Source organism: Cyphomyrmex costatus, unplaced genomic scaffold, assembly GCF_001594065.2.
Source record: "Cyphomyrmex costatus isolate MS0001 unplaced genomic scaffold, Ccosl1.0 scaffold91, whole genome shotgun sequence".
NCBI classification, from domain to species: Eukaryota; Metazoa; Arthropoda; class Insecta; order Hymenoptera; family Formicidae; genus Cyphomyrmex; species Cyphomyrmex costatus.
The window spans coordinates 200,099-228,018 of NW_017280495.1; the positions used below are offsets into that span (position 1 = coordinate 200,099).

General features: G+C 33.5%; 1 protein-coding gene across 2 annotated transcripts in view; it reads left to right on the top strand.

Annotated features, from left to right (window-relative positions):
* Window positions 1-10,966: 10,966 nt before the first annotated feature.
* The window catches only part of emp (epithelial membrane protein), a 37,680-nt gene continuing 20,726 nt past the window's right edge, over window positions 10,967-27,920 (top strand). The window contains exon 1 of one of the 2 annotated variants that reach the window (XM_018549923.1): window positions 10,967-11,024. In XM_018549923.1, the coding sequence (XP_018405425.1) occupies window positions 10,967-11,024 (58 nt within the window). Of the gene's footprint in view, window positions 11,025-12,514; window positions 12,576-27,920 lie in introns of those variants that run through there. The other variant, XM_018549924.1, reaches the window with a different exon arrangement.

The following is a 27,920-nucleotide window of genomic DNA, read 5'->3' on the forward strand; positions in this document are numbered from 1 at the left end:
TATAATTATTTATATCGAATGATGCATTCACGAATGTTGAACGTAAACGAATCCTAATGTTACACCTACAACGTCAGCTACTTAATCCCTAAAGATCGCGTCAATTCATGCACAGATAAGAATACACAAAACTGAGTTTCTTTTATCTCAAGTTTTTTTCGTGTAATTAAAACATTGTAATAACTTTCCGTATGGCGTTATGTCGCAGTATGCGAGCGTTCTCCGAGTCTCTATGAAAAATTCGCAATTCTTCCGCACGCAAACCATAATGCAAAATGCGATATGACGAGCCACGGAGGAGAATTACAAGACATCTTCGTTGCGCACAAGAACGGAGATGTCGTTTCGCAAATCTCTTCTTTCAATACGAAATAGCATTAATTATCTCTGAACACGGTTACATCTGGATACCAACTATTACGGCGGAGTCGATCGCAATAAAGAAATGAGTGGCTGACCTAAATTCCAAATCGCATTAACTCCGAAACAAGAAACTGGGATTGAGAAGAAACCTTTCGAACATTATTTAAATCATTTTCAATCTTTTTTGATGTTACATTGAACAAAAAGATAATTTTAAAAATACATTTTTTTCTAAATATAATATATATGCTTTTTAAATATGTATAATAAGCTTACATATAACATCTAAAATATATTTTAATATTTAAATATTTTTCTATTTTGTATTAGATGTATAAATTAATTCCCGGCTCCTACCTTTCAGCGTTCTCAAAACCTCTCTCCCCCTCCCCCTTCTGTAGTCATTTTAAAGTGCCATCTTTTAGCTTCAAAATGAGGTATAATACTTTGATCTTCCAGTGAACATAACCTGAAAAATCAACAGTAAACACGATGTCGTCCGAAAAGCAACATGTGAGGCACGTCCTTCTTTTCGCGTTTCATCTACCTACCTTTCAGCGTTCTCAAAACCTCTCTTCCCCTCCCCCTTCTGTAGTCATTTTAAAGTGCCATCTTTTAGCTTTAAAATGAGGTATAATACTTTGATCTTCCAGTGAACATAACCTGAAAAATCAACAGTAAACACCAGTAAACACGATGTCGTCCGAAAAGCAACATGTGAGGCACGTCCTTCTTTTCGCGTTTCATCTTAAAAAAAACCCGGCTGAGGCAAAAAAAATGATTTGTTCAGCTTTCGGAGAGAATGCTGTATCGTACAGTACGTGTAAAAGATGGTTCAAACGGTTTCAAGAGGGAAATTTCGACCTTGAGGATCGTGAACGCCCTGGTCAACCAAAAAAAGTGGAAGACGCGGAAAGTAAAAAGAATTCTTGCCAAACGCAATTAGAACTTGCAAATACGCTTGAAGTAACTCAGCAAGACACTTCCAATCGCCTAAAACAGCCGAGGAGATCAAAAAAGGCCTAGAATTAATATTATACACCTAATACATATGTCACTTGTAGTAAGAAAATATTCTTGAGAAACAGCTTTCATTGATGAATTTGACATTGATGAAATGTCAAGTTCATATTTGTCCTTTCAAAACTGATCGCAGTATAAATTAATTTTTTATTCATCTTTTAGAACAGGATTAACAACCCAAGAAATACATAATGGAACAAACACGTTAATTCGCACTAGCTGATCTGTGGAAGGGAACTGGCAACGCATACACAAGATACCGGTCGACCTCCACCAAGTCGTTCCATTTCATTAATCCACACACTTATTCTGTGCTTACACGCATATAAGTTTTCATCGCCAAGAAAATCAAGAAGAAAGGTTGGCCATGTCATAATACATTTCTCAGAGATTTTTGAACAGCTGGGATCTACACTTTAGACACCTGCATAAGAAATAAAAAAATTTCCTAACCGTCCAATCGATAGCAAAATGATAAAGAAATATTTATGGCAATCTTTCTTTTATTTTTTTTTCGCATGATCTGACAACTTGTACGTCGAGATAACGGAACGATACGTGCGATAGATGTCCGTCGGAGGAAATCTTAGTTCATCTAATTACCGTGTCATCCTATCAAGCACGAGAAGTCAAAGCGTCGGCTTTCTCTATTCCTTTCGCCAGTGAAAACTGAAGTTCGTGTTTGCATACGCCAGCGAGACGATAATGTAATTTTTAAATCCAAAGCCCAAAAGACTAATTTTACGGGAACATAACGAGTTAGAAAAAATTTATGAAAAATTAATCTATATATTATTAGGCTACTCTTTAGTAATGTATAATATAAGTAAATGCTTTATTTTTAACAAAAAATTTTAATCGCTACACTGTATGTATGCGTTTTTTGTTACATTTTCATTTTTTTATCTTTAGTGGCAATTAAATTAAAAAATTATTTAAAGAGTTATTTATATTAGAGAATATGTTTTAATTTTCTTGGGTGTAAATGTAAAAAGATATTTAACTGGAAATAAATACGCAAAAAAGACATTTATAATTTTCGTTTTATAGTTTTTATTTGAGTTTCATACAAGATTTTTTTCAATTACGAAATCAAATAATTTTTTATTCATACCACATCATTTGCGAAGGACGTCCTTGATGTGTTCTGTTAATATAAATATATAATTAATATAAATAATAATATTTCGATAAAGTAGGCAAGAGGATACCTTGGTTTCATTTGCAAGAGTTTTTTTATAAAAGTAATTAAAAGAAGTGTAATAAATAATATCGATTAACACTAAAATAATATTTTTGTTAATGAACATTTATCTCAAGAGCAGTATTATTGGAAATGGCACAGTATTAGATGTGTGTGTATTATACATTATTACACTTATTGTGTATAAAAAAGGTAACGAAGTTCTTTGTTTTTTACTTACTTTTTTTGTCATAGTGATTAAAATTCTTATCGATTTGTAGATATTTCAGTCTTCTTTACTTACCTTTAAATGTTTATTTAATAGCATTTTTTGCTAATTATGTAGGATTAAATGTTGTGATTATTTAAATACAATGTCATAAATTATGGTAATTATGAAAAATCTTAAGCATCTAGAGCATTTTAATAATAATGTATGTATATATGATTATTATTTATCTTGTCGACTGAGTAAATTCTTATTTAAATATTTCTTCAAATAGCTTCTGATGAGATATTGTAAACTATTAGCCTCGATAGGAAAACGTTAATAATCATATGATAAAATTTTGCATATAATTTGTAATTTTAATTTATGGCGTCATTATTATGCAATGTTTCCATAATTTGGGAGAGGGGGGGGGTCACTAGTTTTACCTTTACCAATAAAAAGTTTGAATGTTAACTATACTTGTGTCTCTTTTAACACGCAATATGTTACTGATTTATTATCTGCGGTAAAAAATATTGTTCTAATAAGAAGTTGTTTGGTTGGTTTTCAGTGCGCTGAAGTGTCTAATAGGCATCAGATGTAAATCTTACGCGACTTAAAATTTATTTTCATAAGTTTATGCTCACTTTACAAGGAACATTGTTACTTTTGCTGCGGTATTGCACGCGCGGCGGTTTTCTTGAGATCTTTTCTCTCTTTATACCCACGCATCACTTTCCAGAATATTACTCTGAGAACTAGGTTTATCGAGATACATTTAATTACGCTTGTTGCAAAAGCCTCCGTTAATTATCGAATGTGTTTTTCACTCAATTTTATTTAAACGTCTCTTTCGCTTTCATTAGTTCAAGCGCGATAGAAATTAATATCAACTATTATATCTGATGTCATAAAAAATAAATTTACGAGAAAAATTGTATAAGCAAAACATATGTATTTAAATGGTATAGGAATTATAAACGAAGAAAGACAGAGAGAAAGAGAGAGAGAGAGAGAGAACACAAGATAAAAGATGACGTTTTACTCATTTTATTTTATATGATTTCTGCAAGAATCCGATCACTTGTAAAATTCACAAATCCTAAGATGTCTCATGGATCATTTCGTTCATTCAAGTTGTTTCGAAACGATTTACACTTGAAGAGGTGAGAGTCTTTCCTTCCTGAAAACAAGTAAATACCGGAACTTACGTCACCGATGAAAGCTAGCCGATAGCGACCTACGTACATTACATACGTCGAATAATGCGAAGACGCGATTGTGCAAACAACAAAAATGCCATTAAGCCAGCTTTGTATCGATGGGAAAAGTAAGTCAGGATCGCTTGCATGCCTGTACTTAATTCACAGAGTGTTTTTTTCTAGATTATAAGTCTTTTTTTTAAATTGCCATCTAATTATTATATTTAGTTTATTATTCTTAAATTTTATGATAAGAGAAAGCGTTCTGGATTTAAAAAAAAAAATAAAAATAAAGACGTGCGAATGAGAAATCGCTTTCGCTGATCAGATGCAGTCTAGTTACTCACAGTTCAGAAACGGGCAATTACATATTGATATCGCCTTGTTTCCGCTAGTAAGATGCACTTCGAGTTTTTGCAAACGACACTAAACAATTTTTAATATAATGTTTAAAAAATAGATTCACGTAACGAAAAGAAAGTGGTATTCGATATAATTCTATCTACTCACGACAGGTGATTTTTTTCTAGAACACTCTGTATATGTGATACAATTCTAATTGATATTCCTGCAGTGATCGATCGAACTATCTTTCGGATAAGAATTAGCTTTGTTACTAAAGCATACCGAATAGGATGTCGCGAAACCATTGAACGTTTTTGTGAGTCACGTTAAATCTCTCCAGCTGCGGCATTTTCTTTGTGGCGAGTTGCAACGAACCGCTAATTGTCGTGAGTTTATAATTTTTATCATTTTTTAACAGCTGTTTTCGCGATTAAAGTAGATTTAATAACTTTCTGTCTGTGATCACATTTTATTCCTTTCGTCTAAAATCTGTCTTTTTTTATTGTTTTAAGTTTTCAAAAAATGAGAAAAAAATTCAGAATACTTTTTAATATAAAAATAAGAATACTTTTCAACATCTTTATTACTAAATAGTTTTATAACAAAATATTTTAGGATAGAGAGAGAGAGAGAGAGAGAGAATTTTTTCTTTATTTTGAAGAAAGAGAGTGAAATTTCGCTTGAGCCAGAAAATACCCAGATTATACGGAGGAAAATTAGAATTAGCTAACAGTAAATTGAAGCTTATTATTTTTTATTATAGATATTTTCAAGAAAAGATGTTTTTCAGATAACGTTTATAATATTTCACTGCAACAACATGATTGTATGATAATATGATTAACATTTCCATATAATAGCCAGGCACCTTCTATAAATTGTATCGTAATATTTGATCGATCCAATTATACTAACTTGCGCTTGTGCGTTACATGATCGATATACAAAAAAAGGCTTTTCAAATGCATGTCATAAATAGTTTCACGATTACAGAACGCACCTGTCTACCCATTAATGATACAGTGAGTATGTGGAATTACCGATCGGGATTTCGCGTGATTAGACAGCGATTAATTATTCCATCTTAGTATTTCGCCGTGGTGTCTTTAAAATAACGCCATAGCGACGACGCAACTTGAAGAACTCGAATGATGAGGCTGCGTTGCGAAAGATCGTCGTTGACTTACTTAATTACTCCGTCTTGCCCCGCATGTTACAGCGCGGTCGATTATAACGTTCGCCAACAATCGCGGCGGTGGGATATTAACCCCTTCAGACCTGTGATGTCCGGTAGACATGTATTTTTCTTATTTACTGTGCGAACACGTAGTTTCCAAAGCACTCGCAGTTCACGGACACGTTCTAAGTTATTATTGCGATTATTTGATGCCACGTGTCTTTAGACACGTTTAGTAAAACCTGTTTTTCAACACTAATCTGATACAATAGAAAAGGAAGGTTAAACGAGGAACTAAATAATGAATATTGGTCAAAAAGTAAATTTAATTACAAAAAAAGACACACACACAACATATTTTTGACTCACAGAATTTTTCTTAGTCAAATAATAAATACATAAATAAAATAATAATTAAAAAAATGTTTCTTTTTAAATAAATAGATACCGATAGAGATAGTTAAAAGTTACGAACGGCTATTTTAAACTAACGAAGGTCACAAAGATAAAATCTAAATAAATATGTAATTTGTTGTGTTTTGTTGCAAAAAACGAGTTATAAAACAACATCCACTATTTTTTAAATAAAATACATGAAATATGGCAATATAATAATTAATGAATATATTACAATGCAGTGTGCATTTAAAGATAAAATAATTTAAAAAAAAGGATAAAAGCTAGTTATATAACTTTCTAGTTTTTCATTCGTTAAATATTTTTTACATAATCGTAAAAAGAGTAGCACTTGAAAATATTAGAGTACTTTTTATTCTAAAATTTTTACTCTAAATGCTACTCTTTTTACAATTACGAAATTCTTATGTTAATAAATAGTTGTTATTAATAAGCGTACTTATCTAATAATCATTATTGGCACAAACACGTTAAACAAAAAGACATTAAAAGTAATATGTTCATAAAAACAGCCCGTTAGTTTTATGTAAGATTCTTTAACTTATTCTTCTTTTTTTACACCTCTTTTTTTAATAAGTAGCGATGATTCTTAGTGTTCTGTTACGTAACGCGCATCGGACGGCATGCAAAAAATGCCAGGTCGAAGGAAAATATAGCAATTATGTTGGATTACTCTCAGTTTTGCACAAACGCGAATAACTACCTGTTAGACGGATTTGTCAGTACCGTCAAAGCTATTGTATGCACAGTACTAAAATTAACTATCTATCCTTCAATTAAAGAGTCAAGGCTCGTCTCTGAACTTGAAATAAGATCACATAATTTCGTAATTACGAGTGAAGTGTTTTGAGTGATGGAAAGCTCTTTATTAACGAACTGCTTGATATGTACTCAAATAAGACATATTAAAATAGATATATATATTGACTTTACAAATTAATAGAATCCATTTGTTGATATCTGATAATTGCGAAGATTCTTTAAGGCTTCATTTTGATATATATTAAACGATATTAATTGTTAGTTTTTGTAAAAAAAGAACAATGTTAAATTTATAATATCAAACTATAATATATCTAATTTGAATAGTTTTTAATCATTTCTATAAGTCGCCACTGATCTCTTACTAGTCGTATAATAAAAACTCAAGAAAATTTATTAAATTTGACTCAAATTTAATTTATTGTTTACTAAGCTCATGTGTTAATATGAATGGTTGCTTACTTTGAAACTGGCTATAGAAATAAATTAATTTTCATTTTGATACGCATAGGAATTAAAAATAATAAGACATTTATAACTTAAAGATTTGGGCTACTATATTGCTTCTTTGATATATTAACTAAATTGTTAGAGACCGATGTTTAACTTATACCTATATATTTATTTTTAAATTTAATCTTTTGCCAGTTGAGCAGTTTGACACTAGAATCTTTTGATGCAGAATATTTCACTCTTAAGAATTGACGTTCCGGTTCTTAATTCTGACGTTAAACATCTGGATCATTCCGAGTGCCATTCGAACTTATAGCTATTAAATCTTTCCAGGTAGTAATCTTCTAGAACGTGGATTTAATATCTAATCATGCGTTCACGAGTCAAATGCTCGTGTGTAAAATCACCGAGAACGCTCGAAATGGAGAACCGGAGTGTAGATACTTCTAAGAAATTGCAATGTGGACTTTTCCGCGCACGAGATTCACTCGATAGCACTTAAGCAATAAGTTCCGCGTATTTACAGAAAAACGTAATCCCTTATTTATCTTTCGAATACTCATGTCTGACAAAGATTGAAAGGAAAAATAACACGTACGAAATTTCGTCGGGCACGTAAACGGTTTCTTTTAATTTTATTTCCGATTTTTCCTATTTTTGTTTTGTTTTGTTTTGCATTCGAATATGGCATTACTTCATCTTTCTTGTATTTTAAATATCATTCATCGCTAACTCAAATTAAATAAACTTGAGAGACGAGATAATGTATAACGTATGTATAACGAACGTTGGAAGGAGAAGCCTCTCACAAAAAACTAGTAGTTTTCCTAGCGTTAACCTAGATTTACGTCCTCGATCGCCATTACGATGTTCTCGGCTGGCGATTGTCGATCATAAACGCGGTAGCGGAAATTAAAACCGGGTTATTTTTGGCAGACCTCTTTCTCGATCTCTACGAGATTCTGCGATATCCAATTACAACCTTTCTGTAGCGTTCATCGATCTTCGCAGAATTTACCGCATCGTAATAATAAATTAATGACAAATTTCGTATGTTTCGAGAGAAAGAGAGGAAGAGATTTTAATGCGTGGGTGAAATAGCGGTAATACCAGTTGAAAGCAGCTAAAAGTAACACGTGTGGAACATCATTATGACTATTACTGTAATGTGCAAATATTTTAAACGGTAGTTTTTGTGACGAAAGAAGGATCTGCGTTTTCTAAAATTTTTAGTATAAATCTTTTAAGAGACAATCTTGCTTTAAAAATTTGTAATAAGAGAGTTCGTGAAATGATATACGTTTATGGGGTGTTATTAAAAAAGAAATCAATTTTCTAGTAAATTTCGTGTATATTAAAAAATCCACGACATTTTGGTGTCAAGCTCTAGAATGATGAATATACTCCGTATCAATGAACCATCCGAAAGTCTGTAAAACATGTATCGTTCAGGAAGGTAATCATTGTGCTCCATCTACGCAGTCCTCGAATTGCTATTATTGCTTACCAAACTAGCCGCATCGGGGAGGTAGGTCGCCGAGTAACGGGGAAGCGCGGAAGGAAAGGATTCGCGGTTCCACACACATGAGGGGTTCCACGCATATGTGGGGAAGTGGTAACTGAAAAGGAGGATTTATCGTCAGGGTAAGGCGCGATGGAGAAAGCGAGAGGAGGTGATAGATTATGGTGGTGTCGCCGCAAGAGCGCATGGATATATCAAAACCTACAATGACTAGGTAAAAAAAAAAAATACGGGGGACAAGGTATGTTGTATATCTTCGAAAGAGTTACTATGAAAGTTGTAGAAATGTGAATATTTTGAAATATTATATATTTAATGTCAATTTTTTTCGTTCAAAAGAGATATTTAGATTTTTGCCTATTTTTTAATTTTACGAGTTAAAATTAACGAAATCATGTAATGATTAATTGTTTAATTATTTTATCATAAAAATGTATTTTATATCGTAAACTTGATAATACAGAAAAATAATAATATAGAAGATAATATAGAAAAAATGATAATATAGAAAAATGTCATTCTACTGCTATGAAAAGTGATCAGTCAATTCTCTTTTTTCCTTTAAAGTAACGGTTATCTTTAAGAAAGAATATTTTCTTGATAATAATCTTAAAATATATTTATGTTACAAATTAAAAAAATACTCATTTATCACATATTCTAAACAAGAAATTATTTTCTCTTAAAGAATATTATAAAATTGATTAAAAAAATGACTTTATATGTATAATAAGCAAGTCAAATTTACTTTAATAATTTTGAGTTGAAGTATATTAAACTCACTAGGATTTAGAATTTATTTTAAATAAATTTGTAATAATTTTTTATATTAAATTTGCCGGATATGAACTCTTGAAATATTTGAAACAAGTAATTATATAACGTAAAGTATGTATTTTTTTTTTATGTGCAATTTATAGTCTTGCGTTAATTTTGGCAGGAAAATTATCGTCCTATTTATTTCAAAATTTCTATTAGTTTTGACTGTTGTTTTATGTCATTTCGAGCACCGTCACAAAACCGACATTTCAAACGGGGAAAAGATAAAGATATAAGGAGAAAGTAAAAAATCAAATTCTATTTATATAGAAGAAACGAAAGCAATATAGGGTCCGCGAGCGAGGTAAAACGTTCCTGTGCAACAGTCGCAGTAGAAGCACCGTAAGGGGGGCCGCAAAGAATGGAGGAGCAACGGCGTGCAGCAGCAGTTGGAGCAGCAGCAGCAGTAGTAGTAGTAGGCACTGAACGGGCGTACCGAAGGGGGCAAAGTGGAGCGTCAAGTGGGGGCAGAAATAAATCGTTCACCTGAGTGTCGCGCCGTGGATCGGCGGTCCCGCAGTGTCTCGGCCGATCTCACATCGATCGCATCACGTTCGCCAGATCGTCCACACTCGCGCGTATCACACGCACACACATACACGTCGAGGAACGCACGTTCCTCGGTTCCGCTCGACTTTACGTCAATTCCATTCCTCTCCTCTCTCCTCCCTTTTCCCTTGTTTCCTTCTTGATCTCTCTCTTGTCTGATCTCTCCTCCCTTCGCCTTCTCTCTTCTTTACCTATCTGCATCTTTACGTACCTCCTCCTTCCTAGATCGTATATATGCCTCTTCTTCGCTGAGGTACATCATCATCGTTGATCGTTCCCACGATCATTTTCGCGACCACTAGCGATCGAGAAGGTAGCAGTAGTCGCCGTGTGTACTCCTACTCGTCTCGTGCTCAAATCTCGACGAGGAGTTGAGAGCAGGAATCGCGAGATCTTGGCTGATACCACCGTGAGAGATCATTTGGCCGTGAACGTGAAGGATATCCATGGGATATGTCCTGACTTGCGAGGAGCGTTTCCTCGGGCGACGAGCAAGAACGACGACGAACGATCGGCGCGAGTAAAAAAGAGAGAAGTAAAAGCGCGTGCTATTTTTTTTTATACCCAGATCGTACCAGCATCTCCGGTACATAATAACGGCCGACGATCCGACCGGCACACTTAGCGCACCACGAGAGGAGGACCGACTTTCTCCAGTTGATAGTCAAGCCGCGCGCGCGAGCCAACGCTTCGAGGTCGCCGCGAGAAAACGCCGCGTGCCGCGAGGACGAGGTGGATCGTACGCGCGAGACGTTGAATGAGGTCTCGAAAGAATCTACTTTGACAAGTCGGTTGTTACTCGTGCATGACGCAGCGCGCCACCTCAAAGGCGTATCCAGACGCTGTAGAACGCTGGAGAGAGAGGAGACAGAAAGAAAACACACGTTTGCGCCTCTTGTGCTGTGATCTCGGGGTGAACGCTCGGTGAACGCCGCTCAGAATGAGGGTGCATCGTGGGATCTGCGCCAAGCTGCAGGGCGGTTTCCTCAGACGATGGTGTACGTACAAAATATTTAATCCGTTCGATCGCGACATGAATCGATCGTTTTAGTGTGAAGGTTGCTTCAAAGTTCTTCGTTTTGGCTTGAAATTTGAAGAAACTTTTGACAACGTTAATGTAACCTTATTCTACACTGAGAGAGTGTTCGATATTTGTGACTACGATTGCGTAGTAAAAATAATTATGGTTAGCGGCTCCATTTTTATGGTTATTACTGTTATAATGTTAGCGATAGTAATCATTTATGTACAGTTCTTTCAAATATGAAAAAAATGTACTATAAATTATGATAATTTGAATATTAATATGGTAAAATGTCAATTAAGATGTAAGTGATAAATAAAATAGACATTGTTCACACACACAAGTAAATGTGACCACTATTGTAGTCAATATAATCTTTTTTTTAATAATTAACTACTTATGTGATAATGATGATAATTGACAAATATATTAAGAAAAATCTAAAAATTCTCTAAAAAAAAAGCAGTGCGTGTGACTATTATTATTATTAATAGCATAATTGAATATATTCGCATGAATGAAACAGTTATAAATATATAGTAGTCACAAAAAATGACTGTAAATTACAATTAAATTAGTTTGCCATTTTTTTCTCTCAGTGTACGCTTAACTTAAACAAATCTTTTTTGTAAAGAATGGCCTTTCGTAGAATAGTTATTTTTAACTTATTATCTTTATATCAAAGTTTTGAATAAAATTAGTAATTATATATTAATTACTGATAATTATTGGTTAACGTTTGAATTATCTGTAAAAATTATCAAGTTATAACATCCCACGTAGCACAGTAGCGCTTAAAAAGCCCTGAAAAAGCGCGTATACAGGTGCATTACTTCAGCAGTTTTTTAGCGCTTTCAAAATATATATACTATAAAAAGCGCATTATAAGCACAATACAATCAGTGCAGAATAAATACAGTTTTATAGCACATTTACTACACTTTTCATGTGCAGTAAAGGAAGAGCGAGCGCTTTTAAAGCGCTTTTTACGCGCGTGTTCATTTCTTAATCAAGACTTGAAATTAGCCGCATGCAATAAAAGTGCATAATTAACAGCACTTTTGGGAGGTGCAATCTGAACAGCGCTTCGAAAGCGTTTTACACGCACTGGTGTGCTATCAACAAATTAGATATTCTCTAACTGAACTCCGATAAATAAGAATTGGAAGTAATCTTAATTAAAAAAATATTCAGTTCAACATTTTGAGCGTCTGTTTATATGCTTTTAAAATACATTTACTTTGGTTACCAATAAATAAAATTGCGTGAACATGATAAGCGTCTGGATCAACTGGATGTCAAAAAACGAGCGTCGTGCATATCTTATGTTGCATGCCACGTGTTCATCGCTGAAGTATTCAACGATGTTCGTCACATTGTTTACACATGAAGTGTGCATATTTGACGATTAAATCGTGTAATGTGACCGATGATTGCTGATGACGAATCGATCGACGTCATAGTAATATGTATTCACACAACGATAATAAAACCAACATGAAAGAGTTCTGCTGCAGATTTTTAGGTAATCCTTAATACATTTGAATTTCTTAATAATCCTTGTTGAATTATTTAAGACATATTTGTGATAGTAAATAAATATTATACGATTCATTTGATCGAAAATCAAAAGTTACGGGCAAAAACTAATTTCTATTTGTGTGATATTAAACATTGCTAAATACCAAGCTTTCTTTAATATTATCCATATTTTATCGATGAAATATCCATAATATTTTATAAAAAAGTAATACAGTAAAATTTTGTGATGGCGTAACTATAAATTACTTTAGGTCTTGAAGTTTATATCACAATTCTAAATAATTATAAAATTCTGTTTATAACTTTATATAATCATGTAATATGGAAAATATATGTTTTGAGAAAATACATAAAAAAAAGCATACATAAAAATATATGCACATATATCATAATATATTATTTATAATTGATCGTGAATCGAGAATGGGCTTCAGTCGACTGTGACAGGTTAAAATAACTTTATCACCATTAAATTTCATACGATTTATGTCTTAATCTCTAATTATAATTTATTTCCGAATGATTTGTGATCGATTTGATCATCCGTATAACGTCACAATTATTTTAAAAAGGATAAATCATTAAGTTCTTCAATTTACTCATTCCTTTAGATTTTTATCGCGAATGGATTCTTATATTTCAAATCTTTTGTTGACACATTTTTTGTCATGCGGTTCGCCGAGTTCAAGAATCAAGAATCCGGATCGTCCAAGAGGGCGACTAATCGATCATTAATAACAGTCGTTCCGAGAAAAAATTATGCAATCCGCGTCTCTACAGTCTTAACTTTACCGATCCCTAAAATTATTTACATATTTTACTGATTTCACAATTTATTTGCGTCTTTCCACCGGCGTGGCACGCCACGTTCGAGAACATGAATCGAGATGTCTAGACCGGGAGGCTGCGATTAAATACGATCATCGCGAGTAATGTCACGGCTCTAGTCGCTGTTCTTAATTTGGTTCAATGGATGTGTCATCGCGCGTACGGTCGACCACACTGAATCATTGCGATGTATTCAGTCTGACGTTGCTTTGCCTCGTGCCTTTTCAGCGCCGATGCATCGTCGACTGTGACGACGACGATGAAACGTTGACACCTTAAGGACGTTGTCGCCTCACGACGACAGAAGCAAATTCGTAGGCGTTCGTTCAGTTACTTTCACCTCGAGTTCCTGATGTGGCCCGAAAGTTTTTCACTCAGGTATCCGACCCGTTGCATCGCTGCGTGAAACGAAGCGTGACCCGAAATTATAATTTCGGTGAGCTGTCGATCGCCGCTGTAAAGCACGAATTATAATATTAAACCTCATCAGATATCAAAGGATAAATATTATATCTCAGCGCTATTTACTTTACAGTAGCTTTATATTTTTTTAAAGCTTATTGTAAAAACTTTGATTTGATTTTAATCAAAGAAAGTCAGATACTTACCATAAAACATTTTTTTTTCATGATATCTGATGAGGATTAATTTGCAGGCGTGTCTGGAAATTAGGAAATCTTTTGTCAGAATAAAACAAAGCGTGCCAGCTCTTCGTCGAATAATCTCGAATAGATAATGAAATGTATATTTTTATATCAAGCAGGATTATTTTTTTATTTTATCTCCATTTTTCATGTATCATCTCAATAAATTTCATCTCTTAATTCTCTCTGATTTTTTTTTCTGTTTACAGAATGATGAATGTATTGTAGATATACTGATGAATTGTCAAGTTGTCATGTTTTCACGCGTGTTGTTATTCGATAATACGTATTTGTCGTTCAACAAACACGGAGCTTGTCTTCGTGTATCACACAATCATCAGTAAACTCATCAGAGGTAGCTTCAATCGTTGATTGCGTGCCTAGCTCGAGAAAGACGTCACGATTGAAGATTAATTCCGACGAAGAGAGTCACGTTACGCTTTTATTATTCTTGCAACCACATGATGATGTAACAGACTATTTCCATAATATTCTTCCTGGATCTCGTCTTTAATAGAACTTTACCTTAACAGAATTTTAATTCTAAGTCTCGTGACAAATGCCAACGTCCCGAATTCGTCGTAGAATCACTAACTAGGGATTATCGTTCTTTCCTTACGACCTTATGACATCTTACGTAAGTAAGACTTTGAGGACATGATCATCTTCAAAACGCGCGCAAAGCGCATATGATCCGAACTAATGATCTCTCTTATATAAGTAAAAACGTATAAAAGGATGATGAAAGTATAAAGAAAATCGGGAGAAGTGAAAGAAGAAATTAGAAAACGCGACGGGAAGAGTTCAAGTCTTCATTAATATATAATAAATATAGGCAATACAATAATATCCCAACTTCTTGATTAAATAACATTTTGTTATTTCTAATTCCCATCTGTGTATCTAGATATAAATTAATCCATTTTAGTAATGAGTTTCAAAATAAACATTGTCCATGTGCATAACGTGTGCACTTAATAAATAATAAACTAAACTTTAATCAAATTTAATACATTTTCGTCAGATAATTTGTTTAACTCTATTATTTTACAATTATTCAAATTAATAATTAGGATCTATAAATATGGCGATCTATAAATATAATTAAAAATAACTGAAAGTGGATATAATTTGGCATTATGAATTTAAAGTATTTTATGTGATTAGAGAAAGCTTATTCTATAAGTACTCATCTTATCTGTACTAAGTATTTAACATTTCTTTTCACTCCTTGAAAACATTTTTACGTCATCTTAATCACCTGATTATACTTCGTGCAAAGTATAAATCGAACGTTCAATTTTTTGCACCCATTCTCGTTAAAGCGATACACGTTAACTTTGAAAGGTCGGCTGGTCGGGTTCGCTAGCAGAATCAACAATTGCCGCGATCGGCGCGTTTTCTTTTGTGTCATGTCAGTCAAAGAATTGCTTGTTTCAGATTTGTATTATTCGTTACCAGTCGAACTGGCTTCAGGAGTCGGTCGGTCGATCGATCGATCCGCACCAAAGTCCTTCTAATCGACATTGATAATGATAATGGAAATAATATTAGCGTAAAAAAGAAGTTATCCGAGAATAATTCATAACTATACAAGGTATTATAAATAGTTGAGGTCTTTCTTGAGACACGTTTTTTGTTTCACTGAAGAACGAACTTTGCGACCATTAGCGTTCGTGTCGGCCTCGGACTATCTGTCCGCGGTCGAGTTCCACGATCGTTAACAAAATGCATTGTGTACCTGTCTTTGCACGCATACAAAGGTATTTGATATACGTTTCCACATGGGAATGTCAATCGATATCTCAACTGTGTAGTTGGAATCCTTCGGTCCTTGAGTTTATTCTCGTGAAAGAAATTGTATTTTAAATAATGTAACACGCGCTGTAAATTATAAAATTATTTGACATATTAACAAACTATAAGAAATAACAATATATTAATTAATTATAAAATATAACAAGTTAAAATTAACGAGAAAGGAGCAAGTACAGGAATTAATGACGCAATTTATAAAATTTATTTCAAATGTCACGTTGTATCTGAAGCGGATTTTATATTAATGAAATACACTTTTTCTTACAATCGTTCGTTGATCTTAAAAAATTTTTTTAATGCTGTATATTGAATTTAATGTCCTTGTATTTGCAATGAATAGAGATAGGAATAAATGAAATGTTATAATCAATGAGAAAATTAGTTAGCAAGAAAAAAGGAGTAGGGTGTCATTATTGATCAACGCTATTTTTTCTGTCGCACGAGTGACACGCTAGGCGTGATAGGCCCGGTATGTTTTACATATTATGTAGATATGTAGTGATTAGCGTAAGAACAGGAAGTATTCTTATGTAAGAAGAAGTAATCGCTGCACGCAGATATCTACGTATGCACTCGTACTTTTTTTATACTTACATATATACCGCGATATTTCGTTATACTTTTGTTTGGACAAGGATTCGCTATGTTGAATCCTATTATTGACCCGCGGACACGTGATGTTTGACACTCATATAGAAATTGTAAACTTCACGGTAAAAATAATTTCAGAAAATCTCTCTTGGCAAGAATGACAAAATTGTGAGAACATTTTTATGATCTATAAATTTAGACACTAGTATTTTTTCTATTTTTCTCTTCAAATGAATTAAATATATATGTATGTACTAATATATGTGTATGATACATATATTTAGGAACATATATAATATTTAAATTTAAATATATATTATATATAACATTTTTCAGAATTAATTTTAGTTTCTTTTAGTATTTATACAATTTATATATTATAAACAATATGAAATATTAAATCTCATAGGACCGTATATATGAGAACACACTAACAAGGAATCGAAATGAAAGGCCTATAACGAAGGTGGATCTTTGTTGATTAAATAATTCAATGTACATATATAGATTATATATTATAATTATTATTTATATGTTATTTATTTTTATTATAGTGTTTTCGTATCTAGCATATTGTAGCATGTATTATTTCTTTCTTTTTACAAATTGTACTATTTTTTGGTGCTTGTTGAAACTCTTTCCATGCAAATTGATTATAAACGGTATGATAATTCTTTTCCAGAAGTGTTACTCGTCCTCAATTTTTTGTTTCCTCGGCGAAAGCGACTAATTTACCGATATTTTGCCACAAATGATGCAAATTTGATTTTATGGCTGTAGATTAACGATAATAAGGAAAATTTCTATACGACAAAAAGTTTTATCTCCTTCGGCTTTTACTTTGGTATAGAGAAATACTATTACAATTTCCGGTATCGGCAATGATACCGTAAACATAAGTAAGCGCTACTGTTCTCTCGTGTACGAGCAGTTCTTCGCTGATCGAAGCAAAGAAAAGGAAAAATTACAAAGCGTGAGCGAAGGTTTTATCGAAGGCTGCCTTATACCTTGTAACATTGAATATTCCGATCCGTAAGACACATACACCCGGTAATGTATCAAGTATGCAAGATATTGCGATAAGTATATATTTAAACTAGTACGAGTCGTGAATAAATTAAGAATTAATACCACAGATACTGAATGCTGCAGCTCGGTGAATATTTAACGATTCTAAAATATGATTATTGCCTCGCGAATTTTTGCAATTAATACAGCTCCTTTCTCTGTTTGCGTTATGACAACAGTGATCTAAAAACGGACACTGAAACCGATTTGCCTTTAAAACGGTAGATGCAGCAAGTTTAATTACTATTGCTACTTGTCTTTCAAACTCGCGGATTGTTTCAAATTTTTCCTGTCATTAATCCGAATTTTTTTCGGATTGGAAAACAATAATTTCACAAGATGAATTTCTCTCGGTGCTCCCTAATACTTTTACTTCTCGTGAGCACGGCGATCGGCAAAAAGAATTGGCGCGTGATCTTTGGCGTTCCGAGTTCAATGAACTCGGCTCCACTCACGCTCCCATTGAATCATCGAAACAGGGAAACTCGACGTTTCTCATTACGGGCCTCTATTTACGATAGCAATCAACCGCGTGAGGGATTCTCTCTTTACTACGTGCGATTGCAAAATGCGCGAGAGAGCGAGCAATGCCGGGATATATGCAGAGCACGAAGTTGAGCTTTGATGAAATTACTCCGTTCTCTTCCTCGTTCGCTCTCTCATCTCGATAGATGCGGACACGCGGCTCTAAATTTGTGAGCGCTCTTATCTCCCTTCGCCGATCTCGCTTTGCTTATCTGACGAAATCGGTAGCTCAACTCACGTATGCTTATTCGAGAGAATACGAGAAAGTCGATCTTACGAGTTGTAAATATTTACATTAATTCTCTAATGTTTTCTCAACCATCAGAGCGCTTCATTTTTTTTTCGAACGTTTCGTTCTTTCTCTTTACTCTGAAAACTATTCTCGTTTATATCTCGATTTATTGAATCTCCGATAAAAACAATTTTGCTGAAGTGTTAAAAAATTTAGGTCAAATATATCTGAAAATAATTTTAGACCAACAAAATAACTCTGTAGAAAATTTAAGCAGTGAGTGATGTTGCAACAAATTTTGATGTTTCAGCAACCAGCTTGGACATTCTACATAATTATTTTGATGGTCCAATCGAATTATTTTCTAATTTGTATCCTTCCAGAAATCTAATATTAATCAATTTATTATTAAAAGACCTATTTCGAATACTAAAAGTACTAAAACAGCGCGCTTGAAGTAAATAATTAATCATACTCTTTTTAATCAATGTTAATTTTCTGGGACATATTTACTGAGGAAAGTGTCTGAATTAAAATTGGAATTTTGATTGAAAATAGATGAATTAGACTTTTCTAATTAAATTTATTAATTCTAATCGAGTCAACCGAAATTCTGATTAATATAACAAAATCTTCTAGTTTGTTCATTTTTATCCATATATTTTTAATCAGACAGTGTAGTTAAATTTATAGATACCTTAGCAAAATTATTCTTTCCGTGTGGGAAAACGTTATTCTCCACAAGAATGGTGGATCATCGAGGATATCATAAAATGTGGCGATCGAGGATCGTCGAGAGTTGCATTTATTCGGGAATGATTAAGTCATTTGCTTATAAATACCTCGCAAAGTATAATATTTCAATTTCGAGAATATTGTCGAGGTGGACTTTATGCGCGTGTCGATTGGAGACCGACCAGCTATTACAGCTCAGTGGCCTGGAGACCAACGACTGGCTGCATTATTGGCTCGGTAGGAATGCAGCATTCGATCGGTGAGGCGGTGCACGCCGGAACGCACCTCAGCCGTACGAAAACCTGCCTTGCAACGCGCCTTTTAACAGCTCGGTACTGGACACGGACTGCTGATGCGGATACGTCGAATCCTTTACAATCTCGTAATCGCGCGAAATTACGTATTAATAAGCAACGGAAGTACATTGTTTGCGCGTGTTCGCATGGATTTTATAACTCTTCGACACACGATTGCACGGTTTACACGCTTATATGTGTATTTAAATAGCGAGAATATTGTTGGAAAGATGTAAACGATTCTCTAGGCGTTTTTCCTTCGAAAACATCTCGATTGTCGAAATATATATTCTAGATATGTATCTGAAATTGTTGAAACGCCTTGATATGTCCTTGAATATATATACGGAGATTGTAAAATAATATATACTAAAATTCTAGTAAATTTTATGGAATTGGTAGGTTTATATTAGAACAGGCATCCACTTACGTAACGCTTACTTTACTTTTCTGATAAATAAGTTATCATATAGCTATACTGTAAAGTATTTTTACAGTAAGTAAAGTTTTTCGTAAAGTAAGTTTTTAAAGTTGTGTGTGTTTACAATTTTGAGTATAGCATGATTTACTTACCGTAAGATAATAATCACTTGAACACACAGATCGATTTATTATAATTGTAATTCACTTTTTATGTTGCCTTTTGGGTATTTTTACTTTTAACCAAGTAAAGTGTAATTTCGACAAGATAGAATATTTTTATTTGTCTTGTAAGGTAAAAAATTCAATCACTTTTTTTTGTATAGGCTCCTTTGAGATTTTTTATTTTTTAATGAAATATTTTGCATGACATTTAAAATATTAAAAAATTATGTAAAATAGTAGACATTATTTAACTGCAACAGTACCGTAATAGATGTTATTTAACTATAACCACAGTTAAATAATATTTATTACAGTGTAATTGGACTTTATCTAACTATGTTAAGAAAGACAAAACGAACATATTGGAGTTTAAATACAGTTCTTTGAATACGACACGGAAGGATAGAAACTACGAATAAAAATAGAGTATTGTAGTTGATACTTATAGTTGACGTAACTGAGATCTTCACTGTTTTCTACGAGTATGAGCGAAGTCGAGGCAGCGGAAGAAGCTTTCGGTTGAAAGGTTAATGAGGAGGAACGACGTAACATGTCACGCAAAGATTAGCAGTGACAAATGATGTCCGACGTTGATTACGTCGGCGGTCATATGTCGAAGACATTCCATACGAGTTCACTTGCATAATAAAATATCAATTTTAACCCTCCGTCTACATTTCTATAATATAAAATTTTCACATATTTGTGCCCTGTCTATATTTCAGTGCAGATTTTTATATTGTTCCGGACTGTATACATGAAAAAAAAAAAATTTGAAGAGATATCTAAAAATTTAAGTAGATATAAATCTAAAAATAATTTGGTCGACTCATCAAAGGAATTATGTAAGAAACTCAAACATGATGAACAATGTTACAAAAAGTGGCATTCAAGCAATTGGTTTGAGTATCGTACAAATTATTTTAATAGTCCAACAAAGTTATTTTCAGATCTGTATCTATATAGCTATAATTTTTTATATGTTTTAATGTTTTTTCCATGTAAAAATCTGAAAAAAATCTTATTCTACTTATAAAAGCTTTAACAATCTTTTAATTATTATAGAAATTAGATTATATTTTATTTATTTTTTACAAATTATCCTTCACAATTTGCAATAAAAAAATTATTTAATCTTTAAAGTCTAACATTGTCGACGGAGAGTTAAAGAATAAAATCACGGTATTCTTTGTTATAGCTTCACCTCAACTCAATCTTCTCTCTAAAATTCAGAATCAGTCGCTTTAGAAACATCGGAAGAAAAACGCTTTTTTATTCGTTCGAAAGAGAAAATTATATATATAAAATAGAGAAAGAAGTTTTAATCTTTTTCCCCATATAATCCGTGAAGTTTATAATTTAATTTATTCAATAATAATAAGCAAAATAATAAGAGATATAAATGTGTATGTTTCGCGTAACATAGAAAGCAATTTCAATTTCAATTAAAGTATTTTTAATGTCATTTGCTACTCAACAGAGAGAGAGAGAGAGAGAGAGACCTTTGCACCTTTTCATACTTTCTCTCGGTGTCTTACTGTATTCTTGACGGCATAGTCTTACTGTCGGCTTAACGACCGTAATCCGCATTAGCTCACTAAGAAACGGATGGATCAGGAGCGGAAACGCGCTGTGTCATAATCGTGGTACACGGATGCTGCCTTTACTCTGATTATAGCTCGATTTACGCAAACTGTGCTAGATTAATTAATAACGTCCGACATATGCGTAGTCTTATCGTACGAATCTTCTCGAAAGCGAGCCAACTCACGCGTTCGCGTGAATGTCTATAGAATTCGCAGAGATTGCGCGACGTGTGACTGCCAGCATTCATGAAACATGCGTACTTTAACAACGTGACTCAATATTTGAAGAAATCTGACTGTTAGCGTAAATAATAATTTTAATTATAATATGTTTATAGATTATATTCATTCTTCAGTAGTGTAATTAAAAGTCTGACATGAGATATTCTCAAGAAATATTTTTTATTTATAAAATAAATTTCATATTAATTTAAATTTTATTTTATTGTATAATATATTTATAAAAAAAATATATATTTTTAGAAAAAGGAAAACTTATTGTTAATGCAGTTGAATACAAAATTACTTGGATAAAATGATGAACAAAGTCTAATTGTAAGTAATGATAATGATTAATTATCATTAATGACTGAGTTAAATAATAAATCTAAAGAAAGAATAGATTACGTTAACATTACATACGTTTATACAGTACCAAGTCGAAGAAGAAAAAATCGTATTCACACTGTTATTTGCGCGAATACATTAGAAATTATCTAATCTACTGTGCAAAATGAGAGAAATAGAAATTTTTGTCTTTTAAGCGATGTGTTATTTAATCACAGAAAAGGAAGATTTACAAAAGCAATTTGCTACTACATTACGACGGATGGGTATTATCATTCGGATATTTAAAGGCGATCGATGCGGTGCGCAGTGTAATGAATTTATCTATTATAGGTGCGCGTAGAGGCAGATCGATCTTGAATCACTCTCGAAACTAACTGGACTTTCACTCGGTCTTTTTCGCGCTAACAACGGCTCACGCGCGCACCGTTACTTTTGTATCACCGACTGAACCGGCGGCCTCGTGGAAAGAAGTGTAATAACAGGAGGCGATCCCGGGGTCTGAATAGAGCCTCGGCGCGGGTAAAAGTTAAGAATAGGCATCACAATGAGTAACATCTTTTGCGGCAATTACTGTTAGATGAAAAGATGAGGTTCTCCTCGTAGCTCGCGAGAAATTACGAAAGTAGCCAGGTCTAAGCTGCGACTTGCTTGCTGCAACGCTTATCTTTACATACAATTCATCTAGTTTCGTAATGTACCGCGTGATGAAGGGAAAAGAGGCAAAAGCCGTTTCTAACGCCCCCCACGTAGCAATTACCTGCTTATCCCGAGCGCAGCTTGAGATGATAGCGCAGTTAGACTAAATCGTTTATTATTTAAAAAAACGAAATTTTTTTGCGATAAAGGTAAAACATAGGCTAGACTGAATTAAATTTTACGAGCGCTGTTATATTGCTTCAACTGCTACGTAAAATTTTACATTGTTAATCTTTAGAAGCCGGACAGAGTTTACTTTTTAAATCTTATGATCTTTCTTAAGTAAGATTTATTATATTAATAATAATTTATGATATTTTTATTTCAAAATATGAGAGAGACAATGTTTAGCATTACTTTAGTGGCTTTCCGTTCTGTAAATGTCTACATTCTCGTAACTTTCCGAGATGATTCATTAACAAATAATGTCTTACGGAATGTGCATATTTTTAAATCTTTTATCGTATTATCGATGTTGTGACATTTCCAATTATCCGAAAAAAACTTTTTTTTTATCGAATAATTCTAAATTATTCTTGTTTTCGATATCAGGACATGACGTGTAGATGTTATTTATGACTATTTTAATAAAGAATCACCTTGCTTACTAAGCAAAGATCTTGAGCTCTCATTAGCTACCTATAGTGAAAAATGTCGAAGCATTGCGAAGCAAATGTTATTTATGACATCTTCTTCGATACTTAATAGTTAAGCAAAAAATTGATTGTGACGACAAAATATAGGTACATTTTTATGAAATATTGTATATATCTCATTTATTGTAAAAAAAAATTAAATGATGGCTCATTTGCTAAAAATACAATTTTATTTTGTCGCATATATGATAAATGAAGATTTGTTTCAGTGAAATAAATATATTTCTCATAAATAAGTTTTTAAGTATCTTTTTTTCAGTGTATTCCATCGAATAAAACCTAGGCAAGAAGATAGTCTTTTATCCTTTCCAATTCTATAAAATATTACGGTGCGTCTCACACACAATAGAGCACTGAAAAAACATTACTATATTTCTTGACAAATATTCTTTTTCATATTTGTAAATAAACGTTTACTGAATGTTAACATATATTTACTTGATATAAGAACCATTAATTTGACTTAATTATCTTTTTTTTTTTTCGAGTAAACGTATTTACTTACAAATATTTAAAAAAAATATTTTGTAAGGTATAATAAATTTTTTTTCAGTGTGCGTGCGTATGATATTTAATTACATTGAATATAATATCCGGATAAATTTTCTGTCCACAAATTCCTTTGCAAAAAATAAGGTAGGATCTCTGCAACCGAAATACAAAAATCATGAAAGGATATTTTAATTAAAACTGTTCAATCGACTGTGTTATCATGAAAGGATAACAGTCGATTGAACAGTTTTAATTCAGCCTTTTATAACAGTCCTCATCCTTTTATACGTTTCTACCTTCTTATTACAATGCATTAGGTTTACTTCCTTGGCTCTGCCGAGTTTTTCGCGTTCGACGGCCGTTTACACGCACGGCACGATCCGCTCGTTTAAGGCTGCAATTTTATAATCGCTCGGTTTGCGAATGCACAGATAGGTACGTTAGAAAGTTCTGCGTGCAGCGGTGCCGCTTGCAAATTATATGTATGTATATGTACGCGCGTGCGATCATATATATATATATATTTATATATATATGACATATACGTAAAATATACACCTAAGAAAGAAGAAACGTGAAGAGACGTGTTATTTCGCGTTTCTTCCACGTATAACGGGAATCTCAGGAAATTGGTCTAAGCGTATCTAACGAACCGCATCTTTCTCTCTCTTTCTCTACTCTATTTAAACACCTATTCTCGATCCTAAAGAGATTCTAGTGCAGCAATCAATATTTCGTCACTTCTCTCTCTCCGTTCCGTTCTCTGGTGTTTATAAACGAAAAGGGGCTTCCGGCGACATGTCGGGATTTCTACGGGAGGACGGGGGTCGGAGAAAGACTGCGGTTGTATCTCACGGAGGGTTATATCCCGCTTTGCATTGTCAACAGTAGCTCGGCGATAATATCTGGCACGCGTGAGAACGGATTGACTATCTTCTACCGAGGTGGGAATTAGAGCGCCGAAAGTCCCGCTGTCTGTATCCACGATATCCTAATTGTGTTTCCTTGATGTTCAATTTGTTTTCTCCTCTCTTATTTCCATTATGAAAAGATACACGCCCGTGTATCGTTCAAGAAAAACGGCTCTGACGAAAATAATAATTGAAATGTAAGATGAATATAAGGGGAAACATAGAAATATGAACGAAGCTTATAATTGTAAGAGGAGCGTAAACGCCTCCTTCACGTCTCGTTGTCTCAATTTCCGCCTCCTGGAAGCTTCATTTACGCTTCTGTGGCCTCGATTCTATAATTCTTAATGATAGAAGTGATATCGTTACATTGTCGTTATATATTTCTTGAATTTCTACTTAAAAATAATTCTGTTCCTATCCACAAGTGGTAATATCATTTTGTTTTAATATTTAAGATAAGGTTCAAAAATATTTAGGTGCTACTAAAGCAAATATATAATAGGTAGCAAATATAATTATATTCGTATTAAGACTGTATTCCAAAATTCGCTGTCAACGCTGAAAATCTGTAGTTTATGTTAAGCGCGTTCTGTATGTATATTTTTAGCAGTAATAGTACAGTAGTAAAATTAAAATACATCCACGTCTAATTTCAGACGCTTTGTACCGCGAGGTTTTCTGACATTTCATTTGTTTTCTCCTCTCCCTTTTCCACCGTGAAAAGATCACCTATGGATCACTTGTGAAAGATAAAATATGTGGATTCTTCTAGAGACGACGCGAAAGAGAGTGACGCTGATGAGCATCGGCAAAGCTAAAGAAGCGAGCCATTTCCACACATCAGCAGTAAATTGTGCGACAAATTGTATGATAAATTCAGCATTATATCACCTCAAAGCGCTAATGCCAGCAAAACGATTCTCTTATGACTAACATGACTCATCCTTCCCTCATTATCCCCGTGAACTAATCGAGGCTTGCAAATTGTTCCTGCAGCGAAAGTAAAATAGAAGGGAAAGACAAGCAATTAGGAGAAACCGCGAGTTATTTTAAGAGCAAACGTTCGCTTAAATAAAGTCAAACATCGCGTTCCATGAAAAATTATTTCGAGATTCATTTATAAAGAGAACTTATCCGCGAAACTTGATCTATGAGAGGTGGTTATTAAAAATATAGATTCATTAATCTTCATTACTTGGAACACCATTAACGAGCAGTAACGATTCGCGCGGAATCTCTCGCAAGAGATTCTCGCAATCAACCTTGGACGCATTATTTGCGCGCGCTATGAATAGGCGACGCCGCGCAGATAAACATTAATTAAACAATAGAAATTTCCGCGATGTTGCCCTCGGACATTACGTTACTTTTTTTTCTTTGGACACTTAACGAGAAATCCTTTCACCGTTCGCTATTTTTTTCCTGCTTTCTTGCGCATTGCGCGGTGCGCCGTGTTCCTGCCCGCGCGCGAGTAAATCGCGTGCGCGGTAATAAGACGTAATGTAACTTTCTGTCCGGCCGTCTTCCCGGCCGTTTCCTGGCCTGTCGCCGACGCGGATTGCGGGCACTGTAACGCGAGAACGCGTGTCACGCCCGTATTGACCCCCGTATTACGGGGTGATGGGTACTTCGTATTGTCGAGCATGCGTTACCTTCGCGATCTCCGTGCCGATCCCCGTTAACGAGCGTTTCCGCTTTTCCTCTTTGACCTCGCTCACGGCGCGGCGCCGCGCTTCCACGTGTAGCTCATTGTTGTTAACGTCGCACCTCGATGCGCGTGTGTTTGTGCGTAATTGTGTCGTTCGTCCTCGCACGTTTCCTCACGAAACATGATGAATGAAGACGTCCATTGTCAATCCGTCCACGCATCGTACGAGCATAAATAGAGCGTTTCGGATCGACGAAAGAAAATGCTCCAAAATTGGAGTCTGAATAAATTCAGGAGAAATCCTTTTAAGAAATTTTTTTAAAAACTCGGCTGTATAATATTATAAAATATTCTTTTACTCTCTCTCTAATGCTCATTTTTCTCTCTCAATGTAGATATATTTTTCTATTCGATATGAGTAGAAAGATAAGTAAGTAAGTTAAATCGAGATTAATCTACATTATGTAATGAACATAAGCTCGTCTAGGAAAGTTGTGAAAGATCAATAATTTTTCATAACTTTTTTTCTTCTAACTGCTGCGGAAGAAGCTTAAGGTGAATCTTAGTGCTCAAATAATGTACATAAATCTAGTTGTGTAAAATTAACTGAAAGTTTAATCTCTTGAAACACAATTTTAACACTGAAAACCAAATTAGTAAAGTTTAATAATTATTTGTTTAAATAATACTAATTAAATATTACTAAATGTAAACATATATTTATTTGCTGCAAAAAGTATCAATATGTGTTTGAGATTTAAGTATTATTTTTTTGTTAAAAATATTGATTTGCTGTAAATAAATATTTAGTTAATACAATTCAAATAAATATTTATTAAAATTTAGTACATTGTTTCGGTGAAACTAGCACTAGAGATAGTAATAACACAAATTAAATTAGTAAGCAATTTAAAACTTAAAGCTGACTTTTCCTTTTTAATAATGAATATTTCGATTTTTTACATGGGAGGAGATACATTAAACATGTCTGACAATGTTTGTTTAGTGCTTTTTAAGCTTTTACGATTTGATCGAAGAACATTTGCATATATGAATAGCTCTATATGTTAATGATGACCTTGTTACGCTTTAACATCGAAATACTTTTTTCTCTTGAGTAACGTCAATCTAGCTAATGAGTGCGAGTGTCCGACACTTCTTGATATGTAAATGTTTTTGATACACGCGTCTTGTCTATCGCGCATAAAATCGATCGAACCACGAGGCAAACGTAACGTATATTAATTTTCGATGATGTTGCAAAATCATAACGTAATCATCACAGTATTTTCAGGGTTATAGACATCCAATCCTTTCGATCAGATTGCAATGCATTTAATTTATAAAATATATACATACATGCATACATAATATAATATATGTATATATAGAGTTAATTGTAAATAAATTAAAAGATTTTAAAAGATGATTTCTCACAAATTCA